General features: G+C 47.3%; 1 protein-coding gene across 4 annotated transcripts; it reads left to right on the top strand.

The window, feature by feature from the left end:
- The first annotated feature begins 1841 nt into the window (after positions 1 to 1841).
- cacnb3a (calcium channel, voltage-dependent, beta 3a) lies at positions 1842 to 16406 on the top strand. Of its 4 annotated transcripts, none has more exons than XM_040193755.2 (15): positions 1842 to 2257; positions 2925 to 3017; positions 9421 to 9540; positions 9888 to 10010; positions 10104 to 10219; positions 10304 to 10383; positions 10477 to 10496; positions 10929 to 11006; positions 11120 to 11178; positions 11288 to 11388; positions 11479 to 11630; positions 11725 to 11820; positions 12331 to 12498; positions 12680 to 12725; positions 13917 to 14984. In XM_040193755.2, exons 1-14 carry the CDS (start codon positions 2177 to 2179, stop codon positions 12707 to 12709), a joined length of 1317 nt encoding a protein of 438 aa, XP_040049689.2. In that variant the 5' UTR covers positions 1842 to 2176; the 3' UTR covers positions 12710 to 12725; positions 13917 to 14984. The 4 variants fall into 4 exon arrangements, with proteins under 4 accessions (XP_040049689.2, XP_077943025.1, XP_077943041.1 ...); XM_078086899.1 differs by having other exon boundaries at positions 12635 to 12725; positions 13917 to 14055; XM_078086915.1 differs by lacking the exon at positions 13917 to 14984 and adding an exon at positions 13117 to 13186.
- Positions 16407 to 16408: the final 2 nt, after the last annotated feature.

The following is a 16408-nucleotide window of genomic DNA, read 5'->3' as shown; positions in this document are numbered from 1 at the left end:
CTGCCTCATCCACAGTGACGTATCTGCGTGTGTTGGCTAACTGGATATTAAAATCAGTAAAATACTATTCCCTGGGGTGTCATTCCCCAGGTGGCGTCTCATATTCCTGTTTTCGTGCATTGGTCATGTCCTGTTGAGCCTTAATTCTTTCGGGTTTTATTTTGAAATCACTTCCTGCGCGGTGACGCTTGACGCTTCTCAGCTGCTCCTTCATTCCCTCTTCCAGGACCTCGGGACTCCCTCTAGGGGCGCAGCCGTGTCTGTGCAGCCCAACCGGCCAAAGAAACAACAACAGCTACGGTCTCCAGCGCGAGTCTCCCGGAAGGAGAAAACACAAAACCTTGTGAGGATGACAACTTATACTTTATTGAAATGATTAATACAACACCACAACTTAAAAAGGCTTTAAAGTATCCGCAGTAAATGTGTAAATTAAACAAAATTCAGAGAGTTTAATTATTCCTTTTGAGGTCTCTGGTGATGATGTATCTTTAAGAAAAAACTTTGTCCTAAAGCTAATAGGTGAAGGATGACGTCACATACACGTCTCAAACAAAGTAAATAACAAATAGATTAAAACAGGTTCATTACAGGGACTGCTTTTTAAGAGAAATCAAATGGTTCTATATCTTTATTCCAATATGATGTCTACAAAAGGTGACTGGTGACAAAGTCCCTTTCACAGAGTGATAAACAAAACAAACCTGAACAAGTCACAGTGGAAAAGACCACCGCAAATTAAGGGAAAACTTAATCTGACAACAGGTTAAGACTTGAGCAGTACAGATTAAACGGTCTCTCTCCCATATTCATTCTGAAGTAAAGAAAATGAGCCCTACGTTGCAGCTGCCACCTTTAAATAGCATATACATCAGTAATAGAATAATCACATAATCCATATTCTAAATGCATGACTTTTACTCCAAACAGAGCATTTTATATGTATTACCTTTATTTGAGTAGAAGTTCTAAATACTTCTTCCCTCATTGAGTTAATATTATTAAGAGCTGACACTGCAGAAGGTAAAGGAAGACAAGTAAACGTGCTTATTGTTGAGACTATTATTACTGTGATATGAGGGAAACTACGTTTATAGCATTTTACGGTTAATGGAAGTTGTAAATATGTTTAGACAAGAATGTCTGGCTGTGATCAATGAAAAAGATGTGCTGTTTCGTTCCTTAAGTATTTACTCTTCTACAATTTGGAAGCAAACGTGCTCTTTTTAACGCACTTTTGAGAAACTTTTGGTGTTGAGTCATTCTGCACTTTTTCATAAAGCCAAACCAGTGCCACCTTTGCCTTTGAGAACCTGTGATTGACATTTGTCATCATTTTGAATACCACAAATTATGTGTGTAAATAAACCAGCAGATGAATACAATGATGAAAAAATGTAAAAAAAAAAAAAAGTCTGCTTTTACAACCCAAAGTGAATAATCTCCTTATATAATGTATTATGGTCTAACAATCCCAGTGGGGGGTGGAGGGGCATTCTATATTTACTTTGTTGCAGCGTATTTCTACTCTGGAGCATTATTTTATTATTTATACATCTTACCTTAAATACTAAAATAATGTTTTGTCACATTTATTCCACACAATGCATGTGTTGCCAAAAAATATCCCCCGTATTAGTTGAGAGATCCACTCTCTTTGCATCCTCCTTTAAAGGACCAACAGCACACAGGTGAGCGGGAGCACCGCGTTTTACCGTAAACCGACACAACTGTGAGATAAAGAAGGACCCGCGTCGCGTCTCTGTCTCATGCGGCGGATGGATTCGGAGTCCGCGCCGACACCCCCGGCACCAGCGCGCACTTAGTACGGACCCGACCGTTGGGTGACGCTTCACTCCAAACGGTTTATTTTTGCTCCGGCATTTTTTTCTTCACAACTCCCCCTCCCCTCCCTCCTGCTCCCCCCTTCCTCCAATGTAGCTTCATCATATTACAACACACGTTTTTATTTCTCCTCTTTTATTTCATTTATATTTTTTTCTCCCCCCCCCCCCTACGACCAGCCCTTTGGTATATATTAAGCCCTCTATCGTCCTCCGCTCCTCCGCTCCTCCGCCGCCGCCTCCATCCGCATCTTCTCGGCCGTGTCTCGGGCGCCGTGTCCCCTCCGGTAACCCATGTCTCCGCGCGTCCCGCCTCCCCGCGCTCTGGATAGATGGTGCAAGTCAAAATGTCCAAATCGCCCGTAGACCCGCTGTCTGCCGTGGAGACAGCGTCCCAGTCGCACTACTTTCAGGTAAACCGCCGAACCCTTCTCTTTCCTTTCCCCTTTTTTTCTAGTCCTTCATTCGCACATCTAACGAGCCCAAGTGCCGATGGAGCGACAACATAAAATAAAAGGAAAAACAAAAGAGGTTCGCTGATGTCTTGCTACTTGTTGAAATTAATGCGTCGTGATTTGGCAGCGAACTACTTTTTTTTCTATTATTATTTTTTTCACCGAAACTGCAGATTGAAGATCGTTGAGCGCTGTCACATAATGGTTATGACAACATGTTGATGCCTCTGCTTCCTGTCTCCGCGCGGCGCTTCTCTTATAGATTTTGCCACATTCATTTCAACGCGTTTCACTTACACTAATGTAGGAACACCACCGGTAACTTACGTCCTAATAAAATGGAAGGAGGACTATGACTGACTCACCTGTAGCCTGAATCTAGGGCCTGTCGGCGCGCTGCAGCCTCCATGCTTTGTTATTGATGGACTGTGTCGCCAGGAGCTCAAATCTGTCTCCTGCTTTGTTCCAAGATGTGCAGCTAGATTAATTAAGTCATATAAATATGTGTCCCTACTCAATGTACGCTTTTATTTTGGAAGGTTGCATGTCTTCTGCTCTCTGTCCATGATCTTCATCCATTCCCTCACTGGTGTGTGTGTGTGTGTGTGTGTCTCTTTGGTCACAGCTGCCCAGGAAGTTGCCCAAACGCAAGAGCCGCTTCAAACGCTCGGATGGCAGCACATCCTCTGACACAACGTCCAGCTTCATCAAACGCCAGGTAAAAAAAAAAAGGCTTCCCTTTCCCCCTCATTTATGCGTGCGATGTAGGCCACGTCACAGTCACGGGCCGAGCAGCTCCCCGGGGGTCCGTGGGAGGACGAGTGCTGCAGCCTCGGACGGAGGCCGCGTTGTGTTGTCTGAATGAGGCGCCTCTGCGTTGTCGCTGTTCAGGTCAGGCCTCAGTTCATCGCTCAGTTCATCGCTGTATGTACTGTAATGTAGTTCACAACATTTGTAGTTCTGCGTTTACTGTCCTCGCATCCAGAACAGGAGCTCTGCTTCTTCATCCTCAGAGCTTCACCCCCCCCCAACACACACACACACACACACACACCCAGCTGGTCCAGTTTGTTAGTTTTGACCGGCAGAGAGCAGCAGAACACGGGGAAAAAGAAAATTGGCAGCAGAGTTCCAAAATCCCAACGCGGCCCAGTTTTCTTAATTAATGTTTCCAGGTCAAGCTCGCGTGGGAGACTCGGATGGAGATTTGTTATTTAAGAAGAAGAAGAAACCCCCGCTGGTTTCTGGCCCTCGGGGTGTGCTGCTGGAGGGACGTTGTCTCGTCTCGGCTGATTTAATAGAGGTGGTCTTTTAAGTATAAGACTTAGATGTCTTGGACTTGTTTTTTGGGGGGGGGGTCGTGGTAAAGCGGAGGTAGCTGTGGTCTCCCACAGAGTCCAGCAGACTCGATCAGAACCTGTGGTCCAAAAGTTCATGAGCCTGGACCCATCTGAGAGGAAAGGGACGGATCTCTTTATGTTCCTGAAGACTTATACGCCGCCTCAAATCGCTCTTCAACAAAATAAAGTACGGCAACAAAGATGTAAGATGTCACTGCCACTAAATACAAAAAAATCAGCGGTCAAATTTAATTTATGTACCTGTGTGTGTCTGTATATGGCAATAAGAATCAAGTTTTTTTATAAAAGGTAAACTTATAAGCAGTAAAACTGGAGTCAGCACTGTTGCTCTGTGGTGAGAGCTTATCAATGCTAACGTTAGCTAATGCAAACATCACCGGCACGGCTGATGACATTTAGTTGCACAAATATCAACTGGAGTTATATTTGATTTTTATTTTTTTTAAAGCTTTATCTCTCTCCTGATGAATATGAAATAAACGGTGTAATAACGATTAAACAGGTTGTTTAATGTTTTGTCCACTTCAACGACTATTTCCATTATTATTGTTTTCATCAATTAATATGATTATTAATTGATTAATAAAGTGACATCCTGAAGTTGCTTGTGACAAACACTGCTCCAAAAAACATTTGAAATTTACAATCAAATGTGATACAAACAAACAAACAAGCAGCAACGCCTTCACATTTGAGCAGAGCGTATCTGGCGAAAAATGACTCCAAACTATCCTTTTCTTTCCGTTGGACCTCAAATCAAATTGCGGTCGAAAAGAAAGTAGCGTCTTGGAAACGCTTCATTAAAAAAGTTCTTCATTAAATCAAAGATCCCCATTAAAATCCCCTCATAAGGCTCCGAGGGGCCGGAGGCGTGAATCCGCTCTCTGCACACAGGATGAAAAAAGACCAGTTTCACGACCGCCTCCATTAGTGCGACGGAATGTGGAGCCGGGAAACTGTGAGACGTTAGCTGGAGGGGGGGGCGGGAGAAAAGGGCTGAGCAGACATCTTCTTCAGGCGGGGACATTAGTTATCCTGATCGGGGGGGGGGGGGGGGGGGGGCGGCTTAATGACAATCTCCACATTCCCTAAGAATATTACACGGCTTGAATTATTCACGATGCTCATTTTGAAGCCCTCAGGTGGAGTTCATTGTTCACACCGGCACCTTTTAGTTTCTTTTCCATCATTATACACCCCCCCCCAAAAAAAGGTGAAATGATAGATTTTTTTCATGCAGAAGGAGCGGATAGTTCCTTGTCTGTGATAGGGGTGGAGGTGTGTGTGTGTGTGTGGAGGGGGGGGGGGGGGGCGTCTATGGAGGAGCAGTGGAGTATGACTCATTTCTGCAGCAGGATACAATAAGCAGTGTGCTGCTGTAAGTGTGGATGTATGTGTTCCACGAGGGACCCGAGGGGCCGCAGCGGGGGGAGGAACCTTGAGCCCGGCGCTCTCTCCTTGTCTCCTTTCCACCCGACGGCCGAGGACGGGGGGTCCGCTCAGAGAGGCGGTCTGATGAAGTGACGCAAAAGAAAAAAGGAGAAGAAAGCTTCTTTTTTGTGTGTGTGTGCGTGTGTGTGTGTGCGTGTGTGTGCGTGCCGATGGGACGAGGTGGGGTACGAACGGGGAAGGAGGTGTTGCAGACGCGTCCCTGGCTCGGGGACGGGACGCGGTCGGGTCCGCCTGTGTTTCACGGCATGTAGCGTGCAGAGAGGGAGGGGAGGGACCGGCAGCATCGAGCGAGTGAGTAACAAATGACTCCTTCTCCTCCCGCCTGCCTGCAGCATCCTCTCCGTCCTCTTTCCATCGCGTTGCTGTCGCCGCCGCGTCTCCCTCTGTCTGTTCCATTGTCTTCCTGACCCCCCCCCCCACCCCCCTCCCTCCCTCCGCTGTGGTCCTCTGGTTCCTTCGCCCGCCTCACTTCTTGATGCCTCAGCTCCTGGCTGACTCCCGTGATGGATCAATCCCAAACGCGGCGCGCTCGACTTTGATGTCGGTGTGACCACAGAGTGATTTATGGCGCCGCGTGTCAGAGGGCTCCGTGCACGTGTAACTTGCTGACATTGAATTACGGCCGCGGCGTTAATCGAACTCTTTTTGAAATTGGATATGTGGCTTCTGGATTTCCAAATCACTGGAGCTGGCATTTTCTTGGGGTGGGGAGACGGGGGGGGGGGGGGGGGGGGGTTGAATAATATATTCTGCTTTGTGCAGAATCACATCCTTGCAAATAAAGCCAGAGGAAGTTGATTTCAGACTTAGATCGGTTCTACCAACCATTTCAAAGGTGAGCGGTAGATTTTTGAAGTGTTTTTGTTGTTGTTGTTGTTGTCAATGCTGCTGTAGGAGTAACAAACACTTGTCGGTCCAGACTGAAATATCTCAACAACTAAGGGAAGGGTTGCCATGAAAGTTTGTCCAGATGTGCAGGAGCCTTGAGGATGACGTGTGGTAACTTCTCAGTAGCTCAAACCTTCCATCCGCCCGACATAACCAACGACATTCCCATCACCCCCAGGCGCACTTTGTGTTATTGGCTAAGTAGCAACATGCTAACGTGGTAAAGTAGAATATCGATCATGGTGGATATTATACCTGCTAAACATCTGGATGTTGGCATTAACTTTTTGAGCAAAATGCAATAATGTTCCTCAAAATGTCTGCGTGTCAAGACGGGACTTTATGATTCAACGGCTTCTCCATCGATCGAACATCTCCAGCTGGTGTGAGTGAAGGATTGTTGTTTCTTTTATGGTTTTTGTGTGCGTGTTTAGTCCGTCTGGTCGTTCCCATTCGCTCTTTCTCTCTCTCTGCACACTTGGTCATGAGTAAAGACATCTTCCGCACAACAACAACAACCCCCCATCCACCCCGACCTGTTCACCCGCCGCGCCGACGGCCCGTCTCCACCGGAGACTTGTGTCGTAGACGAAATATCATCCGCCCAAACCTTTCGGGGCGCCAACGAAATTTAACCGCAGCTCAACCCGCCTGCTGGCTTCCATTCTAACCCCGAACGGTGCGGCTGGAATCCAGGATTGAGGTCATCCTCTTTTTTTTTCCGAACTCAATGCGAGCTGCTCTGCGATTAAGGATTAATTCGTGTCATTTCCCGAACCCTCTAAACCAGGAGTCTTCAACGTTTTTCAGGCCAAGGTCCCCCAAACGGATGGCGAGATGGAGCAGGGACCCCTTATTCCACGGAGTTTGGTCGGCCATCTTTTATTTTTGAGCTCTTTAGACGTGAGCATGAACGCGATCCGATTGGCTGGTGTCTGTTTGCATAAAACAAGCCCAGCTGGAGAGCTTCTGTGGGAAGATGAATGAGTCTTCTCCATCGATTTGTCCGTTCGCTACAATATGTTACAGGAATATAGTCCAGTGCGTGATGAACCCACAGCTCCACGAGGCGCTTGGACCTCGCTCACCTCACGGTTTGCTTTGGTTTGGTGGTTCTGCCTCCCGATCGGCGAACATGGTGCCGCATGAACCAGGAAGCCGGATGTTTCCCTCGGGAGCTGATGGAAAAGCAAAGCGCAGTAAAAAGTTTCATACAGAGATAACTTGTTACGATGTGACGCTGTATAAATAACTTCATTCATCAAATCAATTAACTACATCAATTACATCTGAATATTTGTTTACTTTTGGGATACTTGTTGCTTTAAAGTTATTTTCTTCATCACGATCAACGAGTTAATTAACCTACATTTTGAAAGGACATCTTGTCTTCCCAAAATAAAATGAAAACAAACTATTAATATAATAATATATACATTAATATTACTGTAGAAATCTCCCTCGACTGCGTCCACTGAAGGATTAATTGCCCCGCTGGAGGAATCCACTAGCTGGATGACACCCTCCCTGCGGAGCGGAGGCCGTCGCAGCGCATAGAAACCCCCCCCCCCCCCAAAAGACAGCAGACACCCTCGGACCAGACGACAAAGGAACGCTCGCACCGTCGCACTCTGCATTGCAGCTCGACCCGTCCTGCGAGGCCTCTAACTTCTCTTCAGATCTTTTTTTAGGATGTGTCCGGTAGCCCAGGGGGGGGGGGCGCGGGGGGGTATCAGGGGGGGCTCTCTGCGTTCTGACGTCATGAATCGCATCTCTGACACGACGCCCACCGCCGGATTTATTCCACTTTTATGTCCTTGTGTGTTTGGGGGGGGACATAAGAATAAATCAGGTTCATGTCATGTCAGATTCAGGTATGCACTGTCTGTCGGTGTGTCTGTCTCCTCCCTGTCCTTTACCCCCCCCCCCCCACCACACTGCCGTGTGTCCCCTCGTTCCTCGCTCTTCTCCTTCACAGCGTTTTATTATGTTCTAATCTCATCTTCCCCTGGAGATCGGCTCGCTTTATCTTGTCATATAAATCGTTTAAACACCGTCTCGTTCGTCTCTCTCCCACCATCCTTCAGTCACTCTCCGTCCTCGTAAACATCCTTCTCTTTTCAGTGCCCCCCCCCCGGCCCCCTGTGTCGGTCTGTCTGTCTGTCTGTCTGTCTCTCTCTCTCTCTGTGTCTCTCTCTCTGTGTGATGCTCTGGCGCTGGTGCAGTGTTGCCTTGCAGAGCTTGTGAGAAATCAGATCTAGTTATCTAACACACACACACACACACACACACACATAACACACATAAACGAGGAGAGGTGTTCGCTCGCGGTCAAATATTTTGGGTTGTGTTGCATTCTGGGGGCTAAAGGTGGTGGTTGTTCTGCATGTCGGGGCGATTCTTTTTGTATTTTGAGCCTGAATTTCCTTTTGTTGCGCTGCTGCTGCTAATTGGTCCTCCAGAGGATTTGTTTGTGCGTGTTGGCGAGATGGATGACCAGAACTAAATCGCTGCACTCAGGAGGGAAAACCCGAGTGAAACCTGTACCATGTGTCTTTTATTGTTTTTTTTATTTATTTCTAGTGAGAATATGCTTATATTAATGTAATGATGGATCTTCACACATCCGTCTCATTTATCACTTCTTCATTCTTTTGTACTTCTGAGTGTGTCCTAGTTTTTGCTGCAGCAGTTCTCTTTCCTGACAGATTCAGGACTGAGCTCCTTAATAGAAGCCAAATAAATACCAAATATAGGAGAGCTCGCACACACTCACACACACACAGTACCATCGACAGCAGATTCCTAATTATTAGTATATCACACAGATGATTCAACAACGCGTCGTTTTCGACTCTACAGGTCATGACGCAGACATTTAAGTTAATAATCCCAGGAAACCATGACGGGTTTAGAATTAAAGCTGCATTTTGACTTTGAGTGCTTTATCACATTCGGCATCATTTGCGAGGCGTCCCCGCGATGTGTCCTGAAAGCCCTCACGACGAGAAGCAAACATCCTGCTAATGAGGAAACGTCCTCGGAGAACAAACATAGGGCCGTGCTTGTGCTGCACTGTGGGGGATGAAGCAATGGATCGGGGCCAGACGGGAGAGGAGAGGAAGCAGTTGCCTTCTTTGTGCTATATTTGGTCTTCCAGAGGATGGCTGGTGTGGGAGAGAGAGCCACACAATGTGCTGAAGATACACGAATGTGTTCATGTGACACGTTTTTTTTTTTGGACTGCAGAACAGAAACAGATGAAAGCATGAGCAGAAACAGAAGGTTTTCTGGAGCCTCGTAGCAACGTGCTTTGGTAATCTCGGCATGACCGGATCGTCTCAGTGTGAGAAACGATTCATCTCCAATAACACGGTAACCTCCGTCTCTCTGTCCCTCTGTCCCTCTGTCTCCGGAAAGGGGTCGGCTGATTCGTACACCAGTAGGCCGTCGGATTCAGACCTGTCAGCAGAGGAGGACCGCGAGGCGTATCGGCGTGAAGCCGAGCGCCAGGCACAACTGCAGCTTGACAGAGCTAAGGTAGGTCCAGAGCCACATGCGGGCCTTCAGACGTGCTCTCAAACAGGGCCTAAATCTCACATGCGGATATGGCTTTTAATATTTTGAAGACAACGTACATCATGATCGATCAAATAGGTTTTCTTTCAGGTTTTTCTTTTTCAAAATCAGCTGGTTTTGGTGCAAATCAGTCATCCTGAAATCCAGAAAACATCTTGGTGTGCGTTCTTCTCCTTTATCCAAAGTCTGACAAATAAGGATTTTTAATCTTTGGAGTGGATTTCAAGTCAAAATCCAAAGTCTAAAGTCACCAGATCGATGGGTTAAGACTACTTAAACCGCTTCGGTTTCTCCCGCCGGTTCCACAGTCCAAACCCGTAGCGTTTGCAGTAAAGACCAACGTGAGTTACTGCGGCGCTCTGGATGAGGACTGTCCCGTCCAAGGAGCTGCGGTCAACTTTGACGCCAAAGACTTCCTGCACATCAAAGAAGTGAGTGATCGTCATGACGATCCGCTTTCGTTACATCGGGGGAGGGAAAAAACAACCGGTGACGCGGTTCTGTTGGGCCACTGAACTCCACAGAAGTACAACAATGACTGGTGGATCGGCCGGCTGGTGAAGGAGGGAGCGGACGTCACCTTCATCCCCAGCCCTCTGCGTCTGGAGGCCATGAGGCTCAAGCAGGAGCAGAAGCAAAGGTCCGTTCAGGGCAGCGAGCGCCTCCGAGGACTCGTTCCCCTCCGGGAAGGTGTGACGATGATGTTGTGTGTTGCTGTTTGCAGGAAAACGGGGGGCAACTCCTCCAGTTTAGGGGACATGGTGACGGGGAATCGGAGGACCACACCACCATCTGCAGGTGAATGTAAGTACTGCGAGGATCTCGCCTCAGCGCGAGACTACTTTCTCTTCTGGCGCCTTTCTTCCATTGATTGTGTTTTCTTCTTGATTTCACAAGCCAAACAGAAGCAAAAACAGGTGGGTTTTGCTTCTTCATGACGCAGAATTTGCACATCGTGCCTAGTTTTTTACTTTATAGTAGATTCTCAGTATATTGTTTTCTTTAAAAGTGTTGTAATGTCTTGAACCTACCGTAGGAAGTAACAAAGCTTTCTTACTTTTCAACCATTTGTAACACCATGAAATATGATTGTGCATGTGGGTGCTTTTTGTGGCGTAATGATGCATCATTATGGTGAAAAATGGCCATAAATTAATTGAACAATTAATTTCTCACCGTTAAGGCCTTGAAAGGGTAATACATGTAATTCTACGTGGGATTAAAAGAGTAAGGAATTTAATTGAATGACCTGTGCAGACCCCCCCCCCCCCCCCCCCCCGCCGCCCCCGTTCCATTAATGCTTTCCTTGCCCCCTGCTCCCTCCGTCCCTCGTCCCCTACTTCCTTCAGGAGCACGTCCCCCCCTACGACGTGGTGCCCTCCATGAGGCCGGTGGTCCTCGTGGGACCATCGCTGAAGGGCTATGAGGTCAGCCGCTCCACGCCGAGGTTTAGATGTTGCATGTACATGAGTAACCTCTCGAGTAAACCCGATATCATCGTGTGTTCTGTCTGTTTCTTACCTCTCGTCCTCCCCCCAAGGTGACGGACATGATGCAGAAGGCTCTCTTTGACTTCCTGAAACACAGATTCGAGGGAAGGTCAGTGACGTGCAGAATAATCTCTGCAGTTGTGGGAAGTCGGGGGTCCAATAAATCCCAATCGCAGAGTCTCACCGCGTGCATTTGTCTCTCTCCACGTCTGCGGCAGAATCTCAATCACTCGTGTGACTGCCGACCTGTCCTTAGCCAAGAGATCCGTCCTCAACAAACGACCCATGATGGAGCGATCCAACACCCGCTCCAGCCTAGGTGACCCAACGCCGGCACGAAAAAACCTCCCGCAAATCTTTACGGTGCGAAGACGCATCGAGCTTTAACTCAAATGTAATGTCTGCGCAGCGGAGGTTCAGAGTGAGATCGAGAGGATATTTGAACTCGCCAAAACTCTGCAGCTGGTGATTCTGGACGCGGACACCATCAACCACCCAGCACAGCTCGCCAAAACCTCCCTCGCGCCCATCATCGTCTACGTCAAAGTTTCCTCGCCGAAGGTACGACGGGTTGCTTCCCCCCACCCCCGGCGGATCGGCGCCGCCTCGTCTTCCGCCGACCTCTGACCCTTTCCTCTTCCCCGTTTCCTCGCAGGTGCTCCAGAGGCTGGTCAAATCCAGGGGGAAGTCCCAGAGCAAGCACCTGAACGTGCAGATGATGGCTGCAGACAAACTCTCCCAGTGCCCCCCCGTGAGTGGATGGTTCCCTTTGCCCCCCCCCCCCCCCCCTAGTGCTGTCCTTCCATTGGATTTGTTACCGCGTTGCATTTATATTTAAAACAAGAGTGCGTCAGCCAACTGGCGTGGCCTAGAAAGTCCAGACCGAAGCAGAAATGTGTGGAGAAACTAGAGGAAAGCAGGAGGGATTAATGTCGTATTGTTAGTATCTGAGCGGACCTTTCAAAGTACGTACTTCCTTCGTCCTCTTAGCGGTCATGTATCCACCGTGCAAAGGATTGTGGGTCAGAATGGCCAGAAAATTACGCCGGATGTAGAACATGCTGGTATTTTTTGGCGAACTGCATTGGGAGATACACACCTGGGCGAGGATGAGTGATTGGCGTCACCGAGGCGTCCGTAGCGAGGGTCTAAAAGTAAACCTGCTACATACAACAACAACAACATAAATATAAATGTGGTGGGATCGGATATTTGCAACAGAACTTTTTCATCCCTCGTTCTGCTTTACCGTCGCCTGCAGGATATGTTTGATGTCATTTTGGACGAGAACCAGCTGGAAGACGCCTGTGAGCATTTGGCTGAATACCTGGAGATCTACTGGCGTGCCACTCACCTGCCGGGCCACGCCCCTCTCAACCCCCTATTGGAGCCCAGTGTGACTCCGCCCTCCGCCATCTCCAGCCTGCAGGTGAGGGCGTCTTCGCCTGTTCAGGACGCGCTCTTTTAAATTCTGCTTAAGATTGTACATCAGTGCGTATGTTGTCACTGTCTTTACCAGCTCGTCCATCCCAGATTCTCACTCCTTTTGTTTCTATTGTCTCCAGTTGTCGTGTCTGTCCTCTCACTCATCCATGATAACATTTTTGCAGTCTTCTGAAACGCGGGAATTAATTGAATGATCGCTCACGAAACGGGGTGAGTAGTAGGGTTGATGATCTATAAATCCGCTTATAGATTTAATTCCGTTTAAATGCATATTTATTCTTGCACTCGAGACCCCTGTTGTTACACACCTGAGCACAGACCACACAGCGGCCGTGACAGCCAATGAGCACGTGAACATCAGACCGTTGCTCTCTGTTGTCGGTCAGCGACGGCCCTTTTCCCAGCATGCTTTGTGAATGGCGGCTCACAGCGCGATCCCGAATGACGACATGAATGGCACACGGATCAATGCTTCAATAACGTGTTCACGCGAGTTAGATAGATGACACAACAGCGGACTGAGAGCATCAGCAGAGTAACGATGTGTTTTTTTTCCATCCATTCGACTGTTTCAGCTTCATTTCCTCTGTTCTGTCTGTAGAGTTCATCTGTGCACACGCACACTGACCCGAAAAGGACTTTGAAGAGACTTTGCACAGACTTCACGCTGCATAACAAGTATCTCCACCCGCCCTTTATATTACATTACATGACATTTAGCTGACGCTTTTATCCAAAGCGACTTCATATAAGTGCATTCAACCATAGGGTACAAACTCAGAAGAACAAGAAACAAGAAAGTACAATTTCCTCAAATAAGACGATTTACAATTTTCTATAGGTGAGTGACGTTATAAGTACAATTTAAGTGCTACAATTATATCCTACATTATATCATTGTTATGCGTAAATTGCAGATTATTACCACTGCTTCTTTTTTCTTTTTTCTTCATTTTCCACCTTACATTTAAATAAACTTCCTAAAACAACATTTTAAAGACAACTGTTCAATAGTTTGAACTATGAACCAAATGCTTTTCAGCTGGTGTCTGACATTAAATTCAAGATTTCTTAAGGTTTCATTCTTAAAATGTTTAAAAGTGGCCTATATTTCCTTTGCTGTACAGTAAGTAAGTCAAGTACACATAGCTGCTGGATACAAAATCAATAAAACTGCAATATAATGACCGACAGAACAACATGTCCATTGTTCCTTTGGACATGTTGTGGTTGTTTTAGGACGGATGTCCTTCAAAGTCCTTCTTGATGTGCTGTTTGCATTATTTTGTCCCTCCCTCCCTCTTGTGTGTTCCTGTCAAACAGGTGTAACGCTGCTCCCACAGCTTGTAAAAGTAACTTTACTCCTTTTATTCATTCATTCATTCATCGCCTGGATGCCAGAACAAGAACCAGCCGCAGCCTTGTGAGCCGGAGGGCCTGCAGGCCGAGGAGGAAGAGGAGGAGGAGGAGGAGGCGGGCGAGGAAGCCCCCTCCCCCCTGGAGCAGGACAGCCTCATGCCGTCCGACGAGGCCAGCGACTCCCTGTCTCGCGGCCGCAGGGCGAGCCCGTGCCCCAGGGGGGGCGAGGAGGAAGAAGAGGCAGAAGGAGAAGAGGAGGAGGAGGAGGACGACGAGTACGCCTCCCCCTGCCACGCTCGCACGTACAGGGACGTGTACCCCCCCCGCCGGGGGCACGCCGGCGGCGCCCACGGCGCCAACGGGCACGAGTCACAGGACAGGCTGCTCCAACGCGAAGCCCAGCGGGGCCACAACCAGAGGAACAACCGCCAGCGCAGCCGGCCCTGGCCCCGGGACACCTACTGAGGAGCGACCCCCCCTGACCCCCGGGACACCTACTGAGCCCCCCCCCTCCCCTGCAGAATCACCACGTTCCAAAAACAAAACCATTAAGCCCCTAAATATAAAAAGAGCTGGAAAGCCAGACCCGGATGTCCAGTTCGTCCACGTTCCAGACTCACACTTCTGAGTGGGAGGGCTGGGGGGCTCGGGGGACCCTCTCCGGGGTCGAAGCGTTTAAATTCAAGTCAACAGGGCCACTTGCCCCCCCGCCCGGGGGCAGGTTTCCCTATTGTAGGACGTCGCATTTACTGGCCTTAAAACCCCTGGAGACTTTTAACTATCTTTACTGCATGTGTGGGTACAATTATTTTAGGACTATTTGCACATTGACGTCAGAACAGGAAGTGAATGACCTTAACGGATACGTTTTAACAGTAGTGATGTACATACTGAATGGGCATCCGGTTTTTGGTTCATGGCTACTATATTTGTTTGATTTTGTTAATATGAACTTCTTTGGTGTTTCAGAGAAATGTTGCCAGTCATGTCAGTTTTTTGAGGGCGGGATAATTCTCTCACACACACACACACACACACACACACACAGTGCGTTCTACGCATCCCTCGCCGTTGCACAATCACTCTCGAAGAAGAAGAAAAAACTAAAAACGGGCACATAGAATGTAAACACTATAAAAAAAGGAATGTTTATCTTTTTAAAAAGGGTGAATTATTTCCCCAACTTGCTTGTTTACACAGAATCATTCACGTATTATTAAGCACACGCTGCAGCTCCTCTTCAGAGAATGTAAGCTTGCATGCCTTTTTGCACCCCTCCCCAAACCCCCCCACCCTGTAATTCGATTGTAGCACGTTATTGATTGTAGCATCCACAGTTTCCACACCGATCTCAGTCCCCTCGCGCGCACGCTGAACATTGCGTAACGTCCTGCGGTTTGGTTAAGGTTCTTTTTGTATTATTATTATTGTTTTTAAACAAAGCAGATCCTCAGGTGTAAGTCCTGCGCGCTCCACGTGACGGATGCGTCGCGCGCCCGGAGCACTCGTAGCAGCCGTGACGTCATCGCGGACGAGCAGCGAAACCCGCGTCACGAAACAAAAAAAAAAGGGGGGGGGGGGCACATTTTAAGAGTCACTGGTTTACCGCTTCCATGTCTCACAGGTATCTGTCTAGTGTTCTGTATATTTTGAAGACAAAAAAGAAAAAAAAATCAGCATGATTGAGAAAAAAAAACTAACAAAAAAAAAAAACTATGCAAGTGTTGCATGAAATTGTTTCTTTTAAGTATTTGCGTACTGCATCGGTTCGGATTCTCCTCGTCGTCTTGTAGTGATGGTCTTGTCTTTGGGGCTACTCACTCCTCACACCACTAACAACACGATTACTGAAAAACAATAAACCAGAATGCATCACTTTATTTACCCACCGACATTTATATTGGGGAGCTTTCAGTTTGGTTGACGCACTTTTACAAGTCACTCACTTAAAAAATGATCCCAAATCAGGCCGGATTTTTCTCCTTCAATTTGGGGTAAAAGAATGAATGAGTATTAAATCCCTGCATGCTTTAGTTCACCAATTAGTAAAGTTTCGTTATATTTTGGCACAGTTCGTTTTCCAAAGCAGACCAATTTAGCGACTGATAAAAGCCGCCGAGTTATTTTCATTTCACGAAGCACAATTTTTACAACAGGTTTTAATTTAATTATTCTGTATGCAATACGAAGCCTAACATTGAATAACTTTAAACGCCTTAGACCATCTGGACTTCCTCCTTATCGTGCGAGTAGATTAAATAGAAGAAAAAACAACAACATTGCACTACTTTGTTTTGGGATGGTTGCTTTGTAATGCAATAACTGCACTAAATATAACCGTGTATCCACCAGACTACCACAGCGTGCTAGCGTGACCCAACACGCCTCTTCCCTCTATTTATCAAAAGAGACAGCAAATGTGTAAAAAGTGAGACATTTCCTGCCTGACGCTGTATAGAATGCTTTCTATTTGAAAACACATTTACAATGCTAAGTGAAACACGATTAAGAATAAACATGACATTTTACGTACT

This window comes from Gasterosteus aculeatus, chromosome 2 (genome assembly GCF_964276395.1).
Source record: "Gasterosteus aculeatus chromosome 2, fGasAcu3.hap1.1, whole genome shotgun sequence".
Lineage (NCBI taxonomy): Eukaryota > Metazoa > Chordata > Actinopteri > Perciformes > Gasterosteidae > Gasterosteus > Gasterosteus aculeatus.
This window is presented reverse-complemented; position numbering and strand designations above follow the sequence as displayed.

Bases quoted from the DNA above. Each gene is read 5' to 3' on its own strand.
- cacnb3a (XM_040193752.2), top strand. From the start codon at position 2,177: ATGGTGCAAGTCAAAATGTCCAAATCGCCCGTAGACCCGCTGTCTGCC. The intron at 10,011-10,103 runs GTGAGTGATCGT...TGAACTCCACAG, and splicing joins ACTTCCTGCACATCAAAGAA to AAGTACAACAATGACTGGTG. The intron at 10,497-10,928 runs GTGGGTTTTGCT...TACTTCCTTCAG, and splicing joins CCAAACAGAAGCAAAAACAG to GAGCACGTCCCCCCCTACGA.